General features: G+C 40.8%; 1 protein-coding gene across 2 annotated transcripts in view; it reads right to left on the bottom strand.

Moving 5' to 3' along the window:
* filip1l (filamin A interacting protein 1-like) overlaps positions 1-19996 on the bottom strand; it is a 61791-nt gene that overhangs the window by 27683 nt on the left and 14112 nt on the right. The window contains exons 2-4 of one of the 2 annotated variants that reach the window (XM_065951752.1): positions 9538-9880; positions 8794-8967; positions 8519-8697 (exon numbers count right to left, since the gene is read on the bottom strand). In XM_065951752.1, the coding sequence (XP_065807824.1) occupies positions 8519-8697; positions 8794-8967; positions 9538-9867 (683 nt within the window). In that variant the 5' untranslated portion in view covers positions 9868-9880. The remainder of the gene's footprint in view (positions 1-8518; positions 8698-8793; positions 8968-9537; positions 9881-19996) is intronic. The other variant, XM_065951753.1, reaches the window with a different exon arrangement.

The following is a 19996-nucleotide window of genomic DNA, read 5'->3' as shown; positions in this document are numbered from 1 at the left end:
GCACTATTCATTGCTGCCATGTCCAGATCGCCCATTCACCACAATGAGACATTCAAGTTGGCAGATCCAGGCAGGCTCCTTCCTCCCTCTATATATCACTCACTATCTCGACACCGACTTGGCCGGCAGCGCAGGCACACACTCATTGTTCAGACACAGCAGCTGCCAGCTACGAGGACATAATGTGCAAGTTTCTCGCTGTCGCTTCCTTCCAGCCTGACAGGACGGGAGGGAAAAATGGCTTCCCTTTGCCCTCTTTTGCCAAAGCTGTAACTCAAGAAGGTGTCTGCAAGAACAAATGCAAGAAGGAGGTAAATCAGGTAGATTAGACCTCGCTGACGGGTAAATGTATCCTCCATAGTGTCAGATTTACATGTCTTTCTTTGGATTTACCCCCGTTGCCTCTTGCAATTTGAGTCATCATTCCCTGTCTCCAGCTCTAGCAGAGGCCATGCACGGTTCACAGAAAGCATAGAAATGTCATGCTAACTCTACATTAGCCGCATTTTTCCTCCCTGACCTCGGCCCTCCACCCTTGGTGCTATTTCCTTTCACAAATAGAAGATTAGCTCATACATCACTCCCGCAGATTCCCAGTCCCAAGAATCATTTGTCATGCTCTATTCAGCAGACTATTCATTTGTTTCTGCTCCTTTTTAACCTCTAACAGATCCAAGAACTAACTAAATGCTTTAATAACACTGCTGCTCTCATAGTTTTGCTACAACACTTGTGGAGATGTGCAGTCAGTTATTCACCTTTCTCCTTACCTGAAATGACAAACTAAGCTATTTTCTTTGTAAATTTTAACATTTCAAAACTTCACAAACCTTGCAATGACACCAAACCAAACGGTGCTGCTTTTCTCTTGATCACATGAAGCCACTAAATGTATCTTTCATTTATCTAGAAGTAGTCTGAGTGTTGCCTGCTTGAATAAATACCTACACTGCAAAACAAACCGCACGTAACATTTCAGTTCTATTTATGGGCTGAGTTTTTTTCTTCTTCTTCTTCTTCTACAACAAGTCTAAAAAAGGTTGGAAAAGTACAAGCAGTACGAGCGTGCGTCGATGTGGTTGTTGAGGTCTAATCGCTGCATTCTGTCAGAGAGATGTAATCACATTACGCCATGCAATGACGACTCTCCGGGTATAATCGCCACCTAGTTTGCAGATGCAGTGAAGTGATGTGTTGAGTCTCGGACACACACACACACACTTGAAGGTGCACACGTTAAAATCTGCCCTTTCATACGAGTTGTGTCTGTTTTATCTTAGCGCTCTCTGTCTTCTATCTATCAATGCGGCAGTCCCCGCACATCTGCAGCACAGAGACGGTGCAATGAGGATCCAGTGTCTAACGTCTTCAAGAATACTGTCATAGTTTGGTGATGAGATAATTTCACATTAAAATACAAACCATGATGCATTGTTCACCAAAACGCTGGGCAAAAGTCGCTTATTACATTATTTCAAATGAAATGCTTTGGTAAGAACACACTCGTTTCTCTCTGCGTGTATATGTGTTTGGAATTTATACAGTTGTTAGTGAGGAAGACTTTCAAAATGTTAGGTTTATAATCTTAATGCTGTGAGGAGTAAAAACAAATCACTCTTTCAGCTATTTTAGCATTAATGAAGACAAAACTTCATTACTGTGCAAAGTGTAACATTAAAAACATTTAGACCAAGTTTTGTTCTGAGACGGTCGTTCTTCTCTAAGTCTGAAGTAAACACACAATTATTCAAATAAAACAACCTTCAGACACTCAGCGTCTTACATTTTTAAGATAAAGTTGTGCAATTCAAAAGCTTCTAGGGATAATTGAAAGAAAGGGAGGGTAAGTTGTCTAGTCTCAGTACAATCCACCTTGTTACTTTAGATTCAGACGAATGGGCAAAAGGCTGAGGAGCATTCTGCTCTTTATCTGGCCAGAGCAGAGAAAGGAGTGTTTGCTGGCTTGATTTCGGTCAGAAGAAGCTCTATTTTTCCTAAGATGTGGGAGTGATACTGTGATGAGTGTCTAGATACACAAACAAAGGTATTGCAAATCAGGAAAATCACTTCTACTGAATATAGAAGCAGCTATCCACTGACTTTCCATCCCAACATTCATAGAGCATAACCCAAATCAAGAAAGGTTAAATTACAAAGAATATTCTGCCTTTGATGGAAACATTTTGTATAATCGTTTTTCTTCTTGTAGTAGTAAACATGAACTTCATACTGCAGTCTATTCTTAGTTTTTGTCTCAATTTATTTTACTAGATTATATTGATTCATACATTTATTTTAAGCTGCCAAACCTTTAAAATATCAGTGAGTGCTCTGAAGCCATTTGCTGTTCACACTGAAGACTATAATCTGACGCATTTAGAGACGGCGCTGAATGTGTTTTGAAGGCGTGTAAAGCTGTGGCTGCATGTCATTGTGTGTGTACTTTGAGGGTTTCTCTGAATGTGTCGTATTTGTGTGATTCCTGACCTCAGCATGGGGCCTCGCTGCTGAACCTTCAGACTGTCCCACTGCAAACATGTGAGTTACGTCATGTATAGTACTCTGCTCGAGGAGGAATCCATATCCCCTTCCCTTAAAAGGAAGAGTTTAACACAGAGCTTCCAAAAGCACGCTTGTAAATTCTGTACTTGCATTTTGTAATCAAGATTGCACATTTTTGCAGAAAGTTTAGAATATGTTGTTGCTCATATTCCATTTATCATATCAAAACCTTTTCACTGGAATGTATAATATGCACCAGGCTTTAGAGAGATACAGGTGTGCATCTGCTCAGAGCCAGGAAAGATAAAGCAACGCTCACTCAGAGATCAGCAATCACGTCAGCTCTGGTTGACGAATGAGGCTGATTCTAGTCTACTCTCCAACATTGACAATATCTCAACAACGCATGAGTGAAGGAAGGATATGTGTACATACAGCTGCTCCAACACTTCCTCAAGCATGAGTCCAAAACGCAACATCTTTGTATATTCTGCAAAGCTCACAGCCTGATCTAAGGTGAACCAGCAGAGACAGACAGGAATTAATAACCAAATTATCTCAGATTGTTAAAAAAAACAAACAAACACTGTGTTCTGTTTCAAAGAACAGGGCAGGTCTGGATAATAAGTATCTCAGCGATGATGAGGACACCGCACAGGAATGTTCTCGATCTGATCCACATGAGTGATGTCACCCTGCGCTGCTTTTAAGTCAGCAGATGGCATGGAGATATATTGTGTGCCCTGCAAATGATTACGAGGAGGAGGAGGAGGATCAGGAAGGTCATGCAGTGTCACGTTTTGCAGCTACTGTGTTTTTTGATCTACTATATAAAAGGCTCGGTTACAGTGATTATAACTTATTGTGCCAGCAAATTACGTCAACGTGCTCTTGTTTCATATCGTCTTCGTGCTGTTTTCCCAAAAGCTTCGTTTCCATGACAAAATACAACTGTCAGACTTCCCCCGTAAATGCCTAAATTGATTGTGCAAGAATAATGACTAACAAATACCAAAAATAACAATATCATGATCTGCATGGGAAAGTACACACATCTTATTAGTGCCAGTCATGAGATGTTGCTGATATAGTGACATCCAACAGCCACAGATCTGATTTTCATGTTTATGCTGTCAACTAGTCCAAGATCATAAAGGCCTTTTTTCATAATGGAAAATGGAGTAGAGCTTGTATGACGTGTTTCTAATCTTCTGAAGGCTCAAAGCACTGATACACCGCAGGTCACACCGACCCATTAACACCGACGGCAGAGGCTGCTTCTCAAGTGCCCATCAGAAGTAACTGATACCGTTCGTACACATTGTTGAACAACATGTTTCCTCATAACAATGTGCAAGAAACTCTCGTCAGAGTCAGCAGTGACATGTACTTTGCTGTATGAAGAGTGCTTGGGCAACACAACAATAATAGACAGGCAAAAGCAACAACACAATTTATTTTTTAAAGAACTGTTTGCTGCTATTGGAAATGTTTGCTGCTATGTTTGAGCTGAATGCATCTTTGTCTTACACTGGAATCAAACACCCCTGTATAAACCGGTTAATCTATTTTTCAGGTGTGCTCTAGTCTGTGGCTTTTTGTATCTGTTTCCATACTTTTCAACTTGTAATGTGGTTTTCTGTTCAGGGTTTTGTGCAGTTTTTATGTCGTGCAGCAGCAAAATTCAACTCTGGTTAGATTAACTCAATACCCATTAAAGGATCAAAAGCATCAAAGTATTAAAAATGAAAGTCTAACTAACGTGCTGCAAGCAAGACTTCCAACCATGAAAACCTTGACTCAGTAACTGTAGGACCTTTTGACTCTCTTCTTTCTTTGGTCTAAAATGATCCCAGACCAGCTGGCTCAGTAAACATGCTGGTGCTGTGTGCATTTTCCTGACATTACATCAGAGGAGCTGTAGGTATCCAAGTTCATGTTTCATGCCTCTCGCCTGCTGCCATCTGGAGAAGTCGCCACACGAAGCCGCCTGCTGCTGCTTTAAATGGTAAAGATAGCAGGATGAACCGGCTCGTATTTCAAATACGGCCGGGCTCCTCACATTGACATGAGGCAGTATGTTCCAAACGTGAGCCGAGTTCTAAGTTTTTCTTCGCTACGCATGAAATCAGAGGATACAGATGGTCATAAAGTTCGCTCCCTGCCTTTCTGTTTTGTTGCAAAAAGAACAAAGATGGGTGAGACACATGCAGCGTGTGTGCTGAAGTCATGTTTAATGTCACATCTGTTGACGGTTAGGATGCCGCTCTAGCTCTCACACCCCTGCTGCTCCCGCTGTACTCAGCACACGATGAGGTCATCACTCATTGACAACCACTCAATCGCTAATTAATCAGAGGGGAACCAGGTTTATCTCCAACCCCCAGCCTTGATTTAAATGCTTGCTGGGCCTTCCAAAGAGGAGGTCAGTCCACAGTCTGGGGCATCCTCCTATGAAAAAAGGTCAATTAAAACAGACAGCAAGCAGAGTTCAGTGCTTTTAGGAAGGGAAAAAAGGCATTGGCCATTCCCAAATCCTGCTGCATATAACCCTTGGGTGTAATCACAGCTTTCTGCTTTCTGAGGCAGAGTAAAAAGGAAATGATTCTATGCAGCTAAAATGCATCATACAAAAACACATGAACGAGAGTGAACTTAAAGCCCGCTGAGATCTGGTGCCTATTGTAGTGTACATGTCGAGCTGTGGCAGCCGGTCCCAAAACACAGAGAGCTGTTTTAACTCTCCTCAAACAAGCGATAAGTGGCTTTTCCCTTTAGAAGTCAAAGCTTTTTTGAGGTTTGTAGTTTTCCTAGCCCTCTGTAATAATGTTTTGGAAGGTGTGCAGAGCAGAACAGAAGCCGCTGAACTAACTCTGGGTTTTGTGTTTTGGGCGAACGACTAAAATGTCATTTACTCAAGCTCCTCTGGGATTCTCTGTTTCTTTCTGCCTGAGTTAGTCTTGATGAAAAGTCTGCTTCTACAACCTTAAAGGATCAATGAACTGTTATATGACAGTCGTATATCTTCTGGTTGAAGCTTTTTGTCAACAGCACTGGAAGTTTCCAGAGGTTATTCCATGTTGAATTGACTACCGGACAGCGAGTTCTAAAAGATAAATCTGGCTTCTATCAACTGGTTTTGTTGTTTTGGATATCAGTTCCCTCAGTATTTTTACGTTTGTACTCTCTGAAGTAATTGTTGTTATTGTAGAACGCCAGAACATTGCTTAAATGTTTTGGCAAATATGTGCGTTTGCTTCCTTTTAAAAAGTTAGATGATAAGCTTGATATCACTCCCATGTCTCAGCACTCATTTTTAGCTTTTAAAAACCAGAAGAAGGGTAGCTTGGCTTGGACGAATAAATTGTGCTGCAACGGCTGTTGGTAGCTCCAGTGAGTTGAAGTAAGTTTGAAGTAAAGTGGAAGAGATGCTTGGCTAGCTGCTTGGCCTTAAAGTTAACCCAGCTAATGTTAAGGCATGAATCGCCGCAGGTCGCACAAAAGGATTCAGAAAAAGGGGCATCATTGGTGCTAGCAGCATTCTTAATGTCTTTAGAGATTTGAGCATAAACTCTGTCAAAGTCTGTTTGCATGAGGCTCATCAGGAGTGGTAGTTTATTGGAGTCCCTGACGATTTCCAACAACATTACAGCCATCACAAAACTCAAGCAAGAATATGCCCCCTACCAAGACATAGACCCACTCAAAACCAGCCTGTAAAACCACAAAATGATGTTTCCTGGTGTAATGTAAACCTAATTAAACAGAAAAACAATGAAATGATGTAATTGCAGTGAGTCAAATTTTTAACGAGGGAGTTTTCAGTGAACCACTTAGGCACTCATTTTACCATTCACCTTTGATTTCTGGAGACTCACCTTCAGGATTTTCTGAACATGTCTCGTAAAGTTCACTCCCTGCCTTTTGTTTTTGAACACTGTATTAAAACCAAAAGTAAAACTGCAAAATGGAGAACAAAGTGGCCACAAACATGAAAGCAAAATGTGCCTCCAACCATATTTAATTGAGCTAAGCCCTGTGAGGCAGCACTGAAAATCGACTCACATTTAAGGATTCTCTGTCCAAACAATTCAGGGAGGAATGGCTGTCCAGTAAGAGGACACCTCTGATTACACACATGTATAAACTTTACACATCACACATGCTTGCATTAAACCATAAGTTTAAGCTATATAAACAAGGTTACAGTTGAAGACAGCCCCCCACACCAGTTTTTTTTCTTGCTTTTCAGTACATTCACCCACGCTAAAGTCTGCTGGCAAACTCAAGACTGAAAAAATACACCCTCATCAACTATTTCCATGGTAATCTGGCATCTTGTTGAACATGCAGTGTGATTGATGCTTCTCAGAGCCATTAGCTTAGTTTTCTTTTTTGTTCCCCTTTCAGTCGTATAAATCTGTTCGCCTTTTCTCACGAGGTAATTAGCCCGACCCTGGACAGAGGTCTATTTTTCATGGCAGCCTGTCCTTTCCGACATGCTTGGTGACAAGGCGCAGAACCATCGTCACACAGCTCCCCGGTCCAACTTAAACATTCTACTCCGGCGAAAGTGCGATGATGTGATTGTCCCAAATAGGTCACGGGCCGACGTCCAGCTGTGTTTCCACTGTGAGATTAATTGCTGAGGGTGCATTTGTGTCGTTTATGGGCGTGAGTTTGCCTGAACATGTTGTAGATTACTTTTTGGGGTTGATTTATACACCTTTGTGTGTTAGTGATATGTGATAATGCTGTGGAAGCAGTAAACACAACCCTGCACGGTAACAGCTCTCTCTGACATTTACAGAAGAAATCAATCAGAACTTGTTTCCACCTTTGGCCTCCATCCATCTATGTCTGAGGGGGCAATGTTTAACAACATTTCCAAATAATCTATCCCAGACTTCTCTCACATTACAGTATTTATGGATAAAAGTTTCACTATTTGAGACGTTAAGCCTTCTGCAACATGCCTATACTGTTACCTAAAGTAGTTGTAATATCCCAGATCCATCACAGGGTTGAATGTTTAACAGAAGTACAGCAAATATATAATTATGTCTGCTGCCTCTGAGCCTCACTAGCACCGAAATGCAGAAATAGCTGTAGTAAAGCTTTCTTGCGATATGGTTTTTCACTCTGCTCCGCAAATACCAGCTGTAAATGTAAAGCTCGTGTGTGTATTCAAGCGCCAACCTAAATTATCTGTCGACAAACCCATGCCTCTCTTCTCTTTGGTTTCGCTGGATCGTCTCCAGTAAAAACTCTCAGTCTGCTCCAGGTTTGTGCAGAGTGGTTCAATAAAAGGTGATAATAAAAGTTAAGGACTTACAGCAGGTCATGGGAAAAACAATAATGGAATACTTTAGTCTGTTTTTCCCCCCCTGTAATCCAGAAGAGGACTTTGATTTAATGCTAACATTACATTGGATTATAAAGATATTTATATTTGGCGGCACAAGAGTGGCTGGAGTTGGATAAAGGATATGCAAACTTATGCTAGATGAAAATTTGTTTATGAGCCAGGCACTAGAGATTATTCAACGGCCCCTATCCTTATCCGTCATCATCAAGGTCATGGAAAAAGACATTATTTTGATCATTCATTTCTAAGGCTTAAGAGGCCTTCTTACTCTGAAGAGCATGCTGACATCGACTCGTGGCTGGTCTATTTATAGCACCTCATACTAAAGGAAGTTAAAACATAGAACTTGAGGTATTTACCGTTGCTGTTAACAAACCAATGGAAGATATCACAACCTTTTCGCCAAAGCTCATGGACTTGGTAATCTAGTGTAGCCGATTTGCTTCAAAGCATCTAGGTCAGATATCCAAAATTACAAAATTCTGTCTTATTGCTTTAAATTGTACAGCACCAGATCTTTCCGAGGGAAATAAACTGAATACATATGGCCGCTGAAATGCAGCAGCAACAATTGTGGCCATGTCTGCCAGAAGACTTGCAGCATTTCCAAATGGCTTCCAAAGAGCTCGGGTTAATTCGCACACTGACCTCTCGCGCTCCTTCTCCAGCAAGTTGGTAAACTCGTCACTTTTCTTCATGAACTCTCCGTGGTTCCTCTTCTCATCCTCTAACTTGTACAGGGCCTGCTTGTGCGACTGCTCCACCATCAGCAGCTGCTCCAGCATCCGCCGGTGCGTCTCTCTCTGCTTCTCCACCAACTTGTCCAGCTGTGAGGGAAGCAGACAAAACATCTGTCATTTCTGGACTGCTCTTTTTTTTTGTCAGAAGTTATTTAGTCAGATTATAATATATAATTTAATTACCTCTTCCATGGGTCTCTCATAGATGTCCTCCTCCAGGTCCTCAGACTTGCCCTGTATGGAGTCTCTCTGCAAGGCCTGAAGGACTTTCTGTGGTGTGACAAATCCATATTTGGCCTCCAACAAAGCCAAGTCGATTTTCTCTGCCTTCAGCACTGTGATCACCTCATCTCTGGCCTTAAATGGTAAAGAATATGGATGTGGTTAAATTCAATTCTGTGGATTAACATATAGCAGACTTCCAATACTCTAGCACCAGGACAGAAAAGGATGAATCTTAACCTGAGATGTGTAAAGTAACCTCCAAAAATAAATAACTGAGTGTTGACATTGTCTTGGTCCTTGCTCTGTCATCTTTGGACAAGTAGATACATGTTTTGAATATCTTACTTTTGCCAATCAAATTAGCAGTTTTTTTCATATCTTAATTGACCAAATCCACCAAAAAAAAGCTGCTCTGCTAGCTTGTGTCTCGCTAGCAACAAGACAAACTCTGCCTTGTTCCTATCATACAACAACAGTGCCAAGAGAGTCTTGGATCCAGTGCTTCAATGAAAGAAAGTAGCCTCAGCTGTTAGCTGTCCATTAACACTGGCTTTGAATCCATCTCCAGTGCCCACTGCCCATTGACTGTCTGTATGATTTTATGCCTGACTTGGGCTAGAGCCATGTCTGGAAACCCTGTATGTTGCTGTATTGGTGAAACGTTCCAAAGACTTAGACCACCATTTAACAGTTTTCGATTACCTGCAGCTCTCCTTCTAGCAGGCTCAGGAGAAATACCATGTCGTCTCGAGAAAGGTCCCTGCCCTTCTCCCTACGACCACCCTTTGCTGCACTACTGGTGCTGCTGCTCCCACTCCCATTTCCAGTCCCACTTGCACAGGTGCTGTTCTTTGTTGTCTTGTGATTACGTTGGATGGTGCCAGTGTCGTCAGGGGGCTCTCTGTGTCTGCTGCGACGTTCAGTCCTTCCTGCAGGGTCCTCTCGCTCTGCAGAACTCTTGCGTGCATCTGTATGCTGCTGTGACAGCTTGGCCTTGGTTACGTCCTCCAGACTGTTGCTGCGGGATCGCATGTTCCACTACCTGCTGAGTCAAAAAGATGCAAGGGTTAAGGCGTTTATTATCATTCTGCATGCAAATTTGAACCCCAATCTTCTGCACCTTGTCTTACTTGTGCTTGGCTCTGCATTACTTGTCTTGGTATTGGGGCAATAAAAGGACAAAACAACAAAAACATTACATGTTGACAATGAGTCAGTGACCTTAAGGAAGGAAACACTTAGACACTCTTTTCCATCATGTGTAATCAATCTGCACCGTTTGTTGCATTCCTGAAGTTACCTTGTGACCAATGAAATGTTAAATGTACATTTTCAGCCCAGAGGACTGAGGTGTTAGTTGATATGGATGTCACTTTCACTATACCTGCCAATAAATCCCAAAAGTCCCTTAAATGAATCCTTCACTTTCAAGAAAATAAGACTTCCAAATCAACAAGAGAGGACAATAAAGATGGACTGTAGGTTCACGTCATGCTGTTCAGATAATACCTGTTCGGTCATCACACCTACGTACTACATCCAATTCCACATTTGTCATCCGTTCAGCTATCGGCATGTCGTCATTGCCTGATATGTAATTATTAGTCACTCAGTGGAATACTGTCATCATCACAACGTCGTACCCCCGGCCACAAAGCATGATTACGCCACAAATTCTCAGACAGTGCCAGGACTTTTTTTGGACCCTGAACCTCAAGTCCTGTCACCACAAATTACCCTAAACTGATGGCCGTCATCTACAGTCGATGAATTTCCCCAAAGCGTGACATTTTTGCCCAGAAAAAGGCGGCTAAATGTAGTCTGCCAAAGAGTATAGGCACTGGAGCGCTGTTCTTGTGTACCTTCTTAGTTTCACTGATGGTGATAGGTGGTCGGATGTGTTTGTGCCTGGTGATCGGAAAAAAGGCTAACATCATATGGAGCCATTAAAAGCATCATGTCTACCCACCGAGGTCTGTTTAGTATACAGTGCGTCTTTGTGACATCTGGTTTATGAATGGGCCATTCAGTGACTCACTGACTGTGATAAATCGAACTATCATAAATACACGCATGCCGTAAGCCACAAGCTCACAGGCAAAAAGAAATGTTGGCTCCTTTGCCAAGTCAATCAAACATTTGCAGCATTATATTCAGCTAAAGAAAAAACATCTAAAGACGAACGTGGACTGAAGCAAATAACATGCCGAGACTCATTTCTGAGTGTTTCATGTTTTAGAGAATAATCTGCCTCAAGGCATTACATCATTGTGTATCCTGCTCAACTCTTGTCAAAAGATTTCCAACGAAGCTGTAAAGTTACTCTTGCTAACTATGTTTTTTTTTTTGCCAAAAATGTTCTCACCGAATGTTACATCGTAATCTTGACATGGAAGGTAACTTAAATGCTTATAAATATTTAAAGGCAACTTCTATGAAGGAAAAAGTTCTCAAAAAGCCAAGACGCCACCCAAGGTGTCTTTGGTGGCACAGAAACAGTGACGATTTAAGCTTTTTTTTATGTGGTTGATTCTTTGGATTGTATCTCTGTAGAAGGAAGAGTCTCTTTAAATCATTTAAAGCAGTTACTTAACAGATGATTACTCTGATGAAATATGGATAAGCTTTTTAATGAATAGAATTCTGTATCCACATTTGGGATCAACAAAACTTGAAGCTCTGGATAAACTAAACAAAATACAGAACACTATTTTCAGCTTGGTTGCCGCAAAGACAGAAAGGAAGATCTCACATCTCTGGCAGAATTTGCCTGAGACGCCTTAATTGCACCTTAGAAACATTGTGTTCAAACTGCTGCAGTGTGCGTCCGGCCTCTGTGTGAGGCCCTCTGACAGTTTATGAGTAAGAAAGATGGCTGGGTGATTGCATTGTGCACACTCTAGGCAAGGCGCCACATGATTCTGAGCTGAGGTAATTCCCTGCAGTCTAAGACAGACTCCACATCAACGGACTCAGATGTAGACAGAACTGTTCAAAATGTGTCTGCAAGTGTTTGGGCATTCAATTCTTGTGCAATATGCAGAGGAGGCAGTGTAGTTTATGTGTTTGTAACCTTACCCTGAGCGTCATTAGAACAGTATGTAACATGTCTAATAAGTTTATATATATAATTGATTTCAGCTCTCAGTCACTCATGCACAACTACAGCTGGTTAAAATTAACAAAGACGTGATGCAACAAACACACACTTGCATAAAAAGCAGCAGGATACAGTTTAGGACTGAGATTGTGCAACAAATCGTGGGGTCACAGACATGTAGCGCAGCTCTGCTGGGATTCCTACATGTGCAAGTATCACATATCTGCAAAATCTCCAAGATGGATCACAAATATATCACATAGTTCATAAAAAGGTTCACAGAGGGGACGGGAAAATAGCTCCGCACTGGATCTGACTTATCTCCAAATCAGTCCCTCACTGCCGTCGTGGGAGACGAGTAAATTGGTTTGGAGATCTGGGTTTTATCTCTGACGAGAGATGTTCGCGGTTTTTGTGAACTGTTATTAGTTATTGGAAACTTATAGAAAAGCAGCCAAATTCTGACACACTGCTATGGTGAGAAAAGTCCAAGAGAGCTGGCCAAAACGGGGTTGATTTGTGTTCATGTAATGGTGTAAATAATGTGTTGAACTGTTGTTACACTGTTTTTTACTATCAAAAGTCTGATTCTGCTCCTTAAAGAAATTTACAAATTTGAACCATAAGACTAACTTAAACTTAAGAGTGTTATATCACAATTTGGCAGAAAGATTTCCTAAATAAGTGAGATAGATGAAACAAATTGTTCCTTTAATCAAACAGTTGACCTCCAGTAAATATGACAAATAAATCAGATCCCATTCCTCTTCACCATTAAGCTTCAAAAAATCCCATCACTGTCAGTTGTACAGCATCACAGTCCAATTCCAAATAAACACAGGGTGTAAATTGACTTTGGAAGGGGTTGCTGCCAAATACAAACACAGCTTAAAAAAAAAAAATGCTGCTTGGAAATTTCCTTTGGGCCTTCCTGTGCTTGAGGAGGAAAAAACACTCGCTCTAAAATGCCTGTGTGCGCTGTGTGGGCACATATTTTGACCGTGTTGTGTTGTTGGTGTCGTCAGCTTGAAAAAGGTGTGAAGAAGAAACTGCCAAAACAGAGTTAATTTGTCACCATCTGTTGCAGGAGGCCTCAGATAACCCTGTCAGAGTCTTACAGGATTGTTTTTTTTAGCAGATTAACTCAAAAGAAAAGAAAATTATGGTGGTGAATATATTAATGTTGTTAAATCCTGGGACAAATTAAATCAGTAAAGATTTAGCTAGATGTCTTTTTTTGACTTGCATGAACCTGACACGCTTCAGTATTTCTCATGAAGACCCCGACTCTTAATTCCAAGTTAAATTTGATGCCGCAGGTATCTCTGTAGCATACTTCCCTTTAGCTTATTGTTATGATGTAGCCCTGAAGTCCGGTGATAACGTATAAATGGTGGACTTTGGTGCCTGCCATCCAGGGAGGCAGGTTTTATGTCCAGTTATATAGTTACATATAACTTATAGTTTATGTAACAAAGTTTTTTTGGTCCATAAACATTACAAAGTTGTTTCAGTGCTTAAACATAACCAAGTCCGTTTTATGCTTTGGTGCAAACTGATAACCGATCTGCAGCTGTTTTGCAAAGATAGCCACATTATGATAATTGTTGCACATTCAAAAGTCATTAAATGTTCGGTATTCGTCTGCAAGCTTGTTCCAAAAAATCTTAATAGGATGTTCCTTATCTTTATCCCAAACAGTTAACTATAAATTGCATGTCCATTACAGCCAACATATACTCCAGTTTAACCTGGATAGTCATCTGATGAAGCTCTAGGTATAGAAATACTGTCATCAAGTTTTTACTTGTATTCCTAACGCCATAATAATACATCATGATCTCCATCTGTTGAAGTACTTATTGACAATCACTGCTTGAATGAACGGGTGTGTGACATGTGTAAAACTGCCCAGAGATGACTTATCCGTGCTTTGTCTTCCTACTAATCCCATGCAGCCAGTGTCAGGCGATTCTGTCAGAGCGGCTTGAATAACCTCCAGTCCTTTTTCGTTTTGTTAGCGGGGATCAGTGCCAGAAGGTGATGTTATTATGATTAACAGGTGCTCAGATCTTGTGCAAGGAACTTGGCCGCTTAGCTCGGTTTGGGTAATAAAGGCGACTCATTGAAAGGAATCATTCATGCTCATGCTCAATAATACACAGAGGTAGGATTAATGAATGTATTTTTTTGGTGTACAGACTCGATGACTTTTCATTTAAGGTATGCATATGTTTATACATCGATGTATAACACATGTACACACGGCGTACCTTTTTCAGAGAATCAGGGTTGTAGCAAGTGGACACATGCACTCAGAGCCAAAGTAAAGGTTGTTTTTTTTTAAGTCAAAGAATAGCCATGGTAATGTCTCTATAAGGCTGTATTGAGACAAGCTTGGGCATTGAGCTTAATGCTAATGACAGCATGCTAACATTCTCAAATGGTTAATCTACCATGCAGATGTTCGAGATGGCGTTCTTAGTTAGACTTTCAGCAATGGTGGAACGTAGTTACTGTACAAATGTTCACTTGAGTATTTTACTATTTAAACCTACTTTTACTGTAAATCAACATGTCTGTTTGCTTCTTTTTAGTTACTTGTACTTTACATCAATTTGACTTTCAACATGCAATGACGTTTTGCTAAAAGTCAAACCAACACATGAGTAAATACATGTACCATGTGCCCTTTAGTCCATTCATCCATTATCCAATTGACAACTGAAATTTTACTTGAATTACCTTTTGTGCCTATTCCTGATTATTCTTTCACTCAGATAACATTTCCAATTACCTTTAACTCTAAAATAGTATTTTTTACGATTTGGTTTCATTGCTTTTACCGGACTAAAGGAACTTAATACTTCCTCGTCGACGTATCGTATTAGCATGCAAACTTTGATAACACAGTGACTAATTAGAACCTTATTATTCTTGCAGCATGCTTGGCTTGGTAATGACACCATATGAAAAGCCTTGGTATAATAAAAGTTGTGAAGCATTAACAAAATGTCATATTCTTCTATTAGTTGTTAAGATGTTTCAGTCAAAAATCCAAAGTGGTGGTCCAACCGACCCATATTACCATCCCAAGAGGCACGCAGCTAGCGTGGCTCAAAATTAGCAATATTAATAAAAACAACTTGCTTATTCATTCATATGTTTTTCCCGTGTTTTTCCTTCTTCCCTGAGGACCTTCCATTACCTCGCGCGCTCATTAAGCAGCGTGGACAATGTCTGAAGCCAAAAGCAAAGCTGTTACTGGAAACAGTTGGCAGTTCGGACTTGTCTAGCTAGGACCACCAAGGCTTCCTCGACTTGCTACCAGGTCAAAAGGCTCATTCATTCAAAGAGTTTCTAAGCAATGAACTCACCAAGACAGCCAGCCAGCCAGTCACTAACTCATAAACGCTCATAAAGTCCATCTATAATGGCCATCCAGTATTTATACCGCACATCTGAACACTTAAGGAAACCATTAAATGTATTATTTTGGGTCTTTATGATTTTGGATCCTTTCTGTGACTTTTGGGACTCACAATCTAAAGCGGCACCACACCCCTGCCACACACTCATATATTTAAAGGCCGTTCCCAAATGTATTAAATCTTTTTGAATGCCGTCAAGGACACTGAAATGCACGAGCACTTGCTGTCTAAAAATATGACTTTTTTAGCGATGACTTCACTTTTCATGGGAGCTGGAAGTGAAGCAGAGGCCGGGCAGTTAAAAAGTCAGAAAGGTGAAAGGTGAGGAAGCAGGTGTGCTACAAAAAAACACACACCTCTTCCATTTTTCCTCCCACACACACACACACACATTATATGCCTGGAAACATCAGTAGCTTGCAGAAAGGCACACAAACTCACAGAACACATGCACGCATGTACACACCCTCACAAATTACAGAGTAAATTCCTGCAGTCTGACATCATGCGGCTGTCAATATGATTGAGGGGAAGAGACACGCAGATCAAAAGAAAGCAGGGAAAGGGAAGAGAGGGAGGGGAAAGATGGAAGATCTCTAGCATGCAGCGTACTGTACACAAAGTGTACACTAAATCACCACTTACAGTAATTACAGCAAGAGGTCTTTAACATTTTTCAAGCTTTTCATAAAGCAGATTGTTTAGTCTCAACACACTTAAGCGCACCATTTTTATCCTTTTGGTTCCAGTAAAGTTCACATGTGATATTTTAAGATTAAGATCCTGCATAAACAGCGAACTGTCTTTTTACATAATTCAACCAGCGTTTATAAAAATAAATCGTAACTTTTCGAAGCAAAATGCATTTGTTTGCATTTGTGTGCAAACATATCTGAACGTTTTTCACACTAGTCTGGGGCTCTGTTTGCCTCATCTTCACACATTACTAAAATTACAAAAATCGAGAACTGACAGGCGTTATTTTGCTTTCTTGCTGAAAGTTGTTTACAGTTTTTTACAACTCACATGTTTGTATGTTCACGATCAATCTTACACCTGTTGTAACGTCTGTTGGCTTAGCTGTGTGAATGAAATAAGATAAGACAATATTTGAAGGTTTTAGACTTATTTGGTCTCTTGCTTTAAGTTAAATTAGAAGATTCTTACGACTGTGATGTCTCTTGGATAAATACAGTATGATGACACTGCCAGCAGCCAGTAAGATTAGCACAATGACATGGGGAAGCCTAACTCCATCCAGGAGGCGTCTTAACAAGTCGTCCTCTGAAATATTTCTTTCATCACAAATCCGGAGCCTTTAGAGGGGCTGGGGAAGCAGATTTAGTTACCTTTGTAAACAGACAGGCTAGCTGTTGTCCCGTTTCCAGTGTTTGTGCTCAGTTTACCGCTAACAAGTCGCTGGCTTCATATTCAGAATGAACGTATGGACATTAGAAACTAGTATCAGACTTCTCCCCTCACAAAAAAAGCAAATAGGTCTCTTTCTCAAAACTGTTTCTTTCGAAGCTACCCAGACTTTTTCAGGGGAGACAGCAGATTTTAAACAAAATACCAGAAATGTTAGGCCGCAGTGGATTTTTATGTTACCCATACAGAAGCAGTATTCTTCCAGTATGCGTCACAATCTGTCTGTGACCCGTGAAAAATAGATCACGCAGAGCAAGAGCTGCTTTTCATAGGGGGGGGGGGGGGGGGGGGGGGGCATAGCAAATCCACTTTTAGATGCTTGTTTTCAGCCCAGCGTGTGTTGACTCACAGCGGAACTGTAAAGTCACGCGCCAATATATCAGAGTTAACAGAGTACAGGAGGAAGTAAACGGACGAGACAAAAGGCAGTCAGATGTGTGTAAAATCTGCTGTTTTGTTTTTCACTCTGCAGGTCAGGTGTGATGAATGTGAAGTCACAACCATGTGCTGGGCTGTGTAATCAAATATCCACTGTTTGGAGTTTCTTTTGAATACTTTTACATCTTCTGCACAGTCAGGACTCAAGTGCAGCAAACACAGCATTTATTATTCATGGTATCTGTCATTCACCCATTACTCTTTTGACATTACCTGTGAATAATGTCATGGCATCGTTACTTTACTTCATGCATGTTATGATTCACAAACATATGTACGGTGTGTGAGTGTGTCAATGCAAGGCCACACACTGAAGAGGGGGAGATAAAAGCAAGACATGTTAGAGGATTCAAGGTTAGAAAGCCATGAAAGGAAAAAAAAAAGACTGTTCTTTTTTCTGCTTAGAGGAAGTTTCTGATTTTTATGGCAGGATAGACTAAAAACATCTTGAAAAGAGCATCATGAAGTTAAGAGTTGTGCATGAATTTGTTACAGCTACAAACTGTAGTAACTGAAGAGTTTATGAACTACTCTTCCCGAACCAAATAATACTCGAGACAAGTCACAGTCGCACCTTGATGCCTTAATGGTAAACAGATAGATGTTCTGTGTGTTACTTCTTTCAGTTTAAACATTAAGTGGTGAAAACTTTAGACAAGTAAGATAAGGATAAAGCTGTAGTGTTTCTGCTCATGTTAAATGAATCAGTATCGCTAACTGTCCCTAAAGATTGACTGTCAGAGAGTAAAGAGTAGCATGCTGTGCCGGGGGGGGTTACCAGCATCCAGCCAAAAGAAGAAAAAAAGACTGAAATGTTTACAAACAGTGCATTGGTTGCCGCAGCAACAGGTAGCGATCAGCACTCTGGCCTCGAGGTCGGATGAGGTGCCATAAAACCGTCGGGGATGCTTCCTGGGATCATTAGTGAGCTGGACCGTAAAGCAACAAGAGAAGCGGTTTGGGAATTCCTCTGTGCTGAAGTCGTGCACAGGAGCACTCGAGGACACAAAAAAAAAAAAACGATGCATTAGCTCAGATTTAGGGCACAGCATATGTCAGGGACTCTCTGCTACAGGACTGATAGTTGCTAAAATGCCCGCTTGGTTTAGAGGCTGCACATTTTTTTACATCAAGGCCTTCTTTCTGTTACATGATGCAATCCCAGGAAATCTCTGGACAGGCCAGAAACTGTAACATATTTCTTCCTGCATGCATGTCAAACAGACAGAGATCATATTCAGTAAGAGTTTAGTTCCACTGTGCATTTCTAAATCTGATTATGTGGACTAAACTCAATGAATTGGAACAGATGAATAGCATGCAAGATCTTCCTGCTGGAAATAGAGACGTGATAATAAATACCACTGGAGGCAAAACATTGTTTCTTAGCTTTCATTTGTCATCAGCTCTTGTAGGACATAAGGTACACAAAGAGCTGTAAAAGAGAAACTGTGAGGCACCAGGGGGCGCCATGATGCCAATAAAATTCAAACCTTCAAAACTCTGAAAGTCAGGGTCAGTATGTGTGTCAATAAGACAACCCAAATATAGCCCTTACATGTGAGGTGGGAGCTATAAAGACAATTAAAAGAGCTTTAAACCTGTCCAGAGGGTGATGTTAAACTTTAGAAAGTAGATGTAAAAGTACTCTGCTTGGGATGAAAACAGTTCAGTGATTTTGATAGAAAAGCTTAAAATAAACAATCCTTTCATACATGAACAAATCCAGAATCTCTGCAAATATTTTCCATTTGATGGGAACAGCATGTACCCCACATCCTTATGTCCACTCTTACTGTATATATACTTGAGTCTCTTCATCCCACTCGTTCTGGTTGTAGACTGGACTGTGATGTCACATAGTGAAGTAACATCAAGCAAAACACATTTTTGAGCAGCTTGAGCTTAAATATTTATATTTGGATTCTCTGTATTCTTGTTCTGCTGCTCCTATGATGGTCGACTGTGTACGTGAGACATTTCTTGCTTTTCTGATCGTGTGCTTGTGTGGAGGAATCAACCCGTTGTGATCCCTTGAGTTGTCTCCTTACTCCTTTTGTGTATTTGTGTTAAACTGAAACACAGCATGGGGAGTACTCGAGCAAAAAGTGGGGAAAAAAGTATCCAGTTTAGGATCTCAGCGTCTTTGTTTCAAGTGACAGCAAATTGAATTAGATGAAGGACTCTCTGAAGAGATGTGAATTTTTGTTGATGGTAATTAGAAGTATACTGCATTTTTTTCGGTGACCAGCTGTGCAACTGCAAAAATTAGCTCCTTTATTTTTTCTGTTGTATAGTTATTGCCCTCATGTCTTTTCCAGTCGAGATGATGAAACCGTTCTACATATTTCTAAATGTCAAAGTTAAATAAATGTACTTTGCTTCATTTGAGAGACGACCTGATTTTCAGACTGTCTCTGTAAAAAAAAACAAAAAAACAGAGAATGAAACACTGATGCTTTCTGATCTAAGACAGACTAGGGAATGTGTTTCTGATCTCTGAGCTCATCCAGGTAACAGACGGTGAGGACAGTGGAGATGGTTATTCTTCTGGGAACGTATAGGAGAAAAGACAGAGCATTGATCGTGACTCATACTTCCTCTGCCAGCTTTGCATTTGAAGAGTTTTCAGTCTGGGAGGAGGGCCAAGCCTGACGCTAAACTATGAAACTTGGCCAAGCATACATGCAATTAGTCTTACTTACTGTATTGAATGTGTTAATGCACACACTCACATATGCTGTCTGTTTTTTTTTTTTGTCTC

The sequence above is a fragment of the Labrus bergylta genome, chromosome 24 (genome assembly GCF_963930695.1).
Source record: "Labrus bergylta chromosome 24, fLabBer1.1, whole genome shotgun sequence".
NCBI lineage: Eukaryota > Metazoa > Chordata > Actinopteri > Labriformes > Labridae > Labrus > Labrus bergylta.
This window is presented reverse-complemented; position numbering and strand designations above follow the sequence as displayed.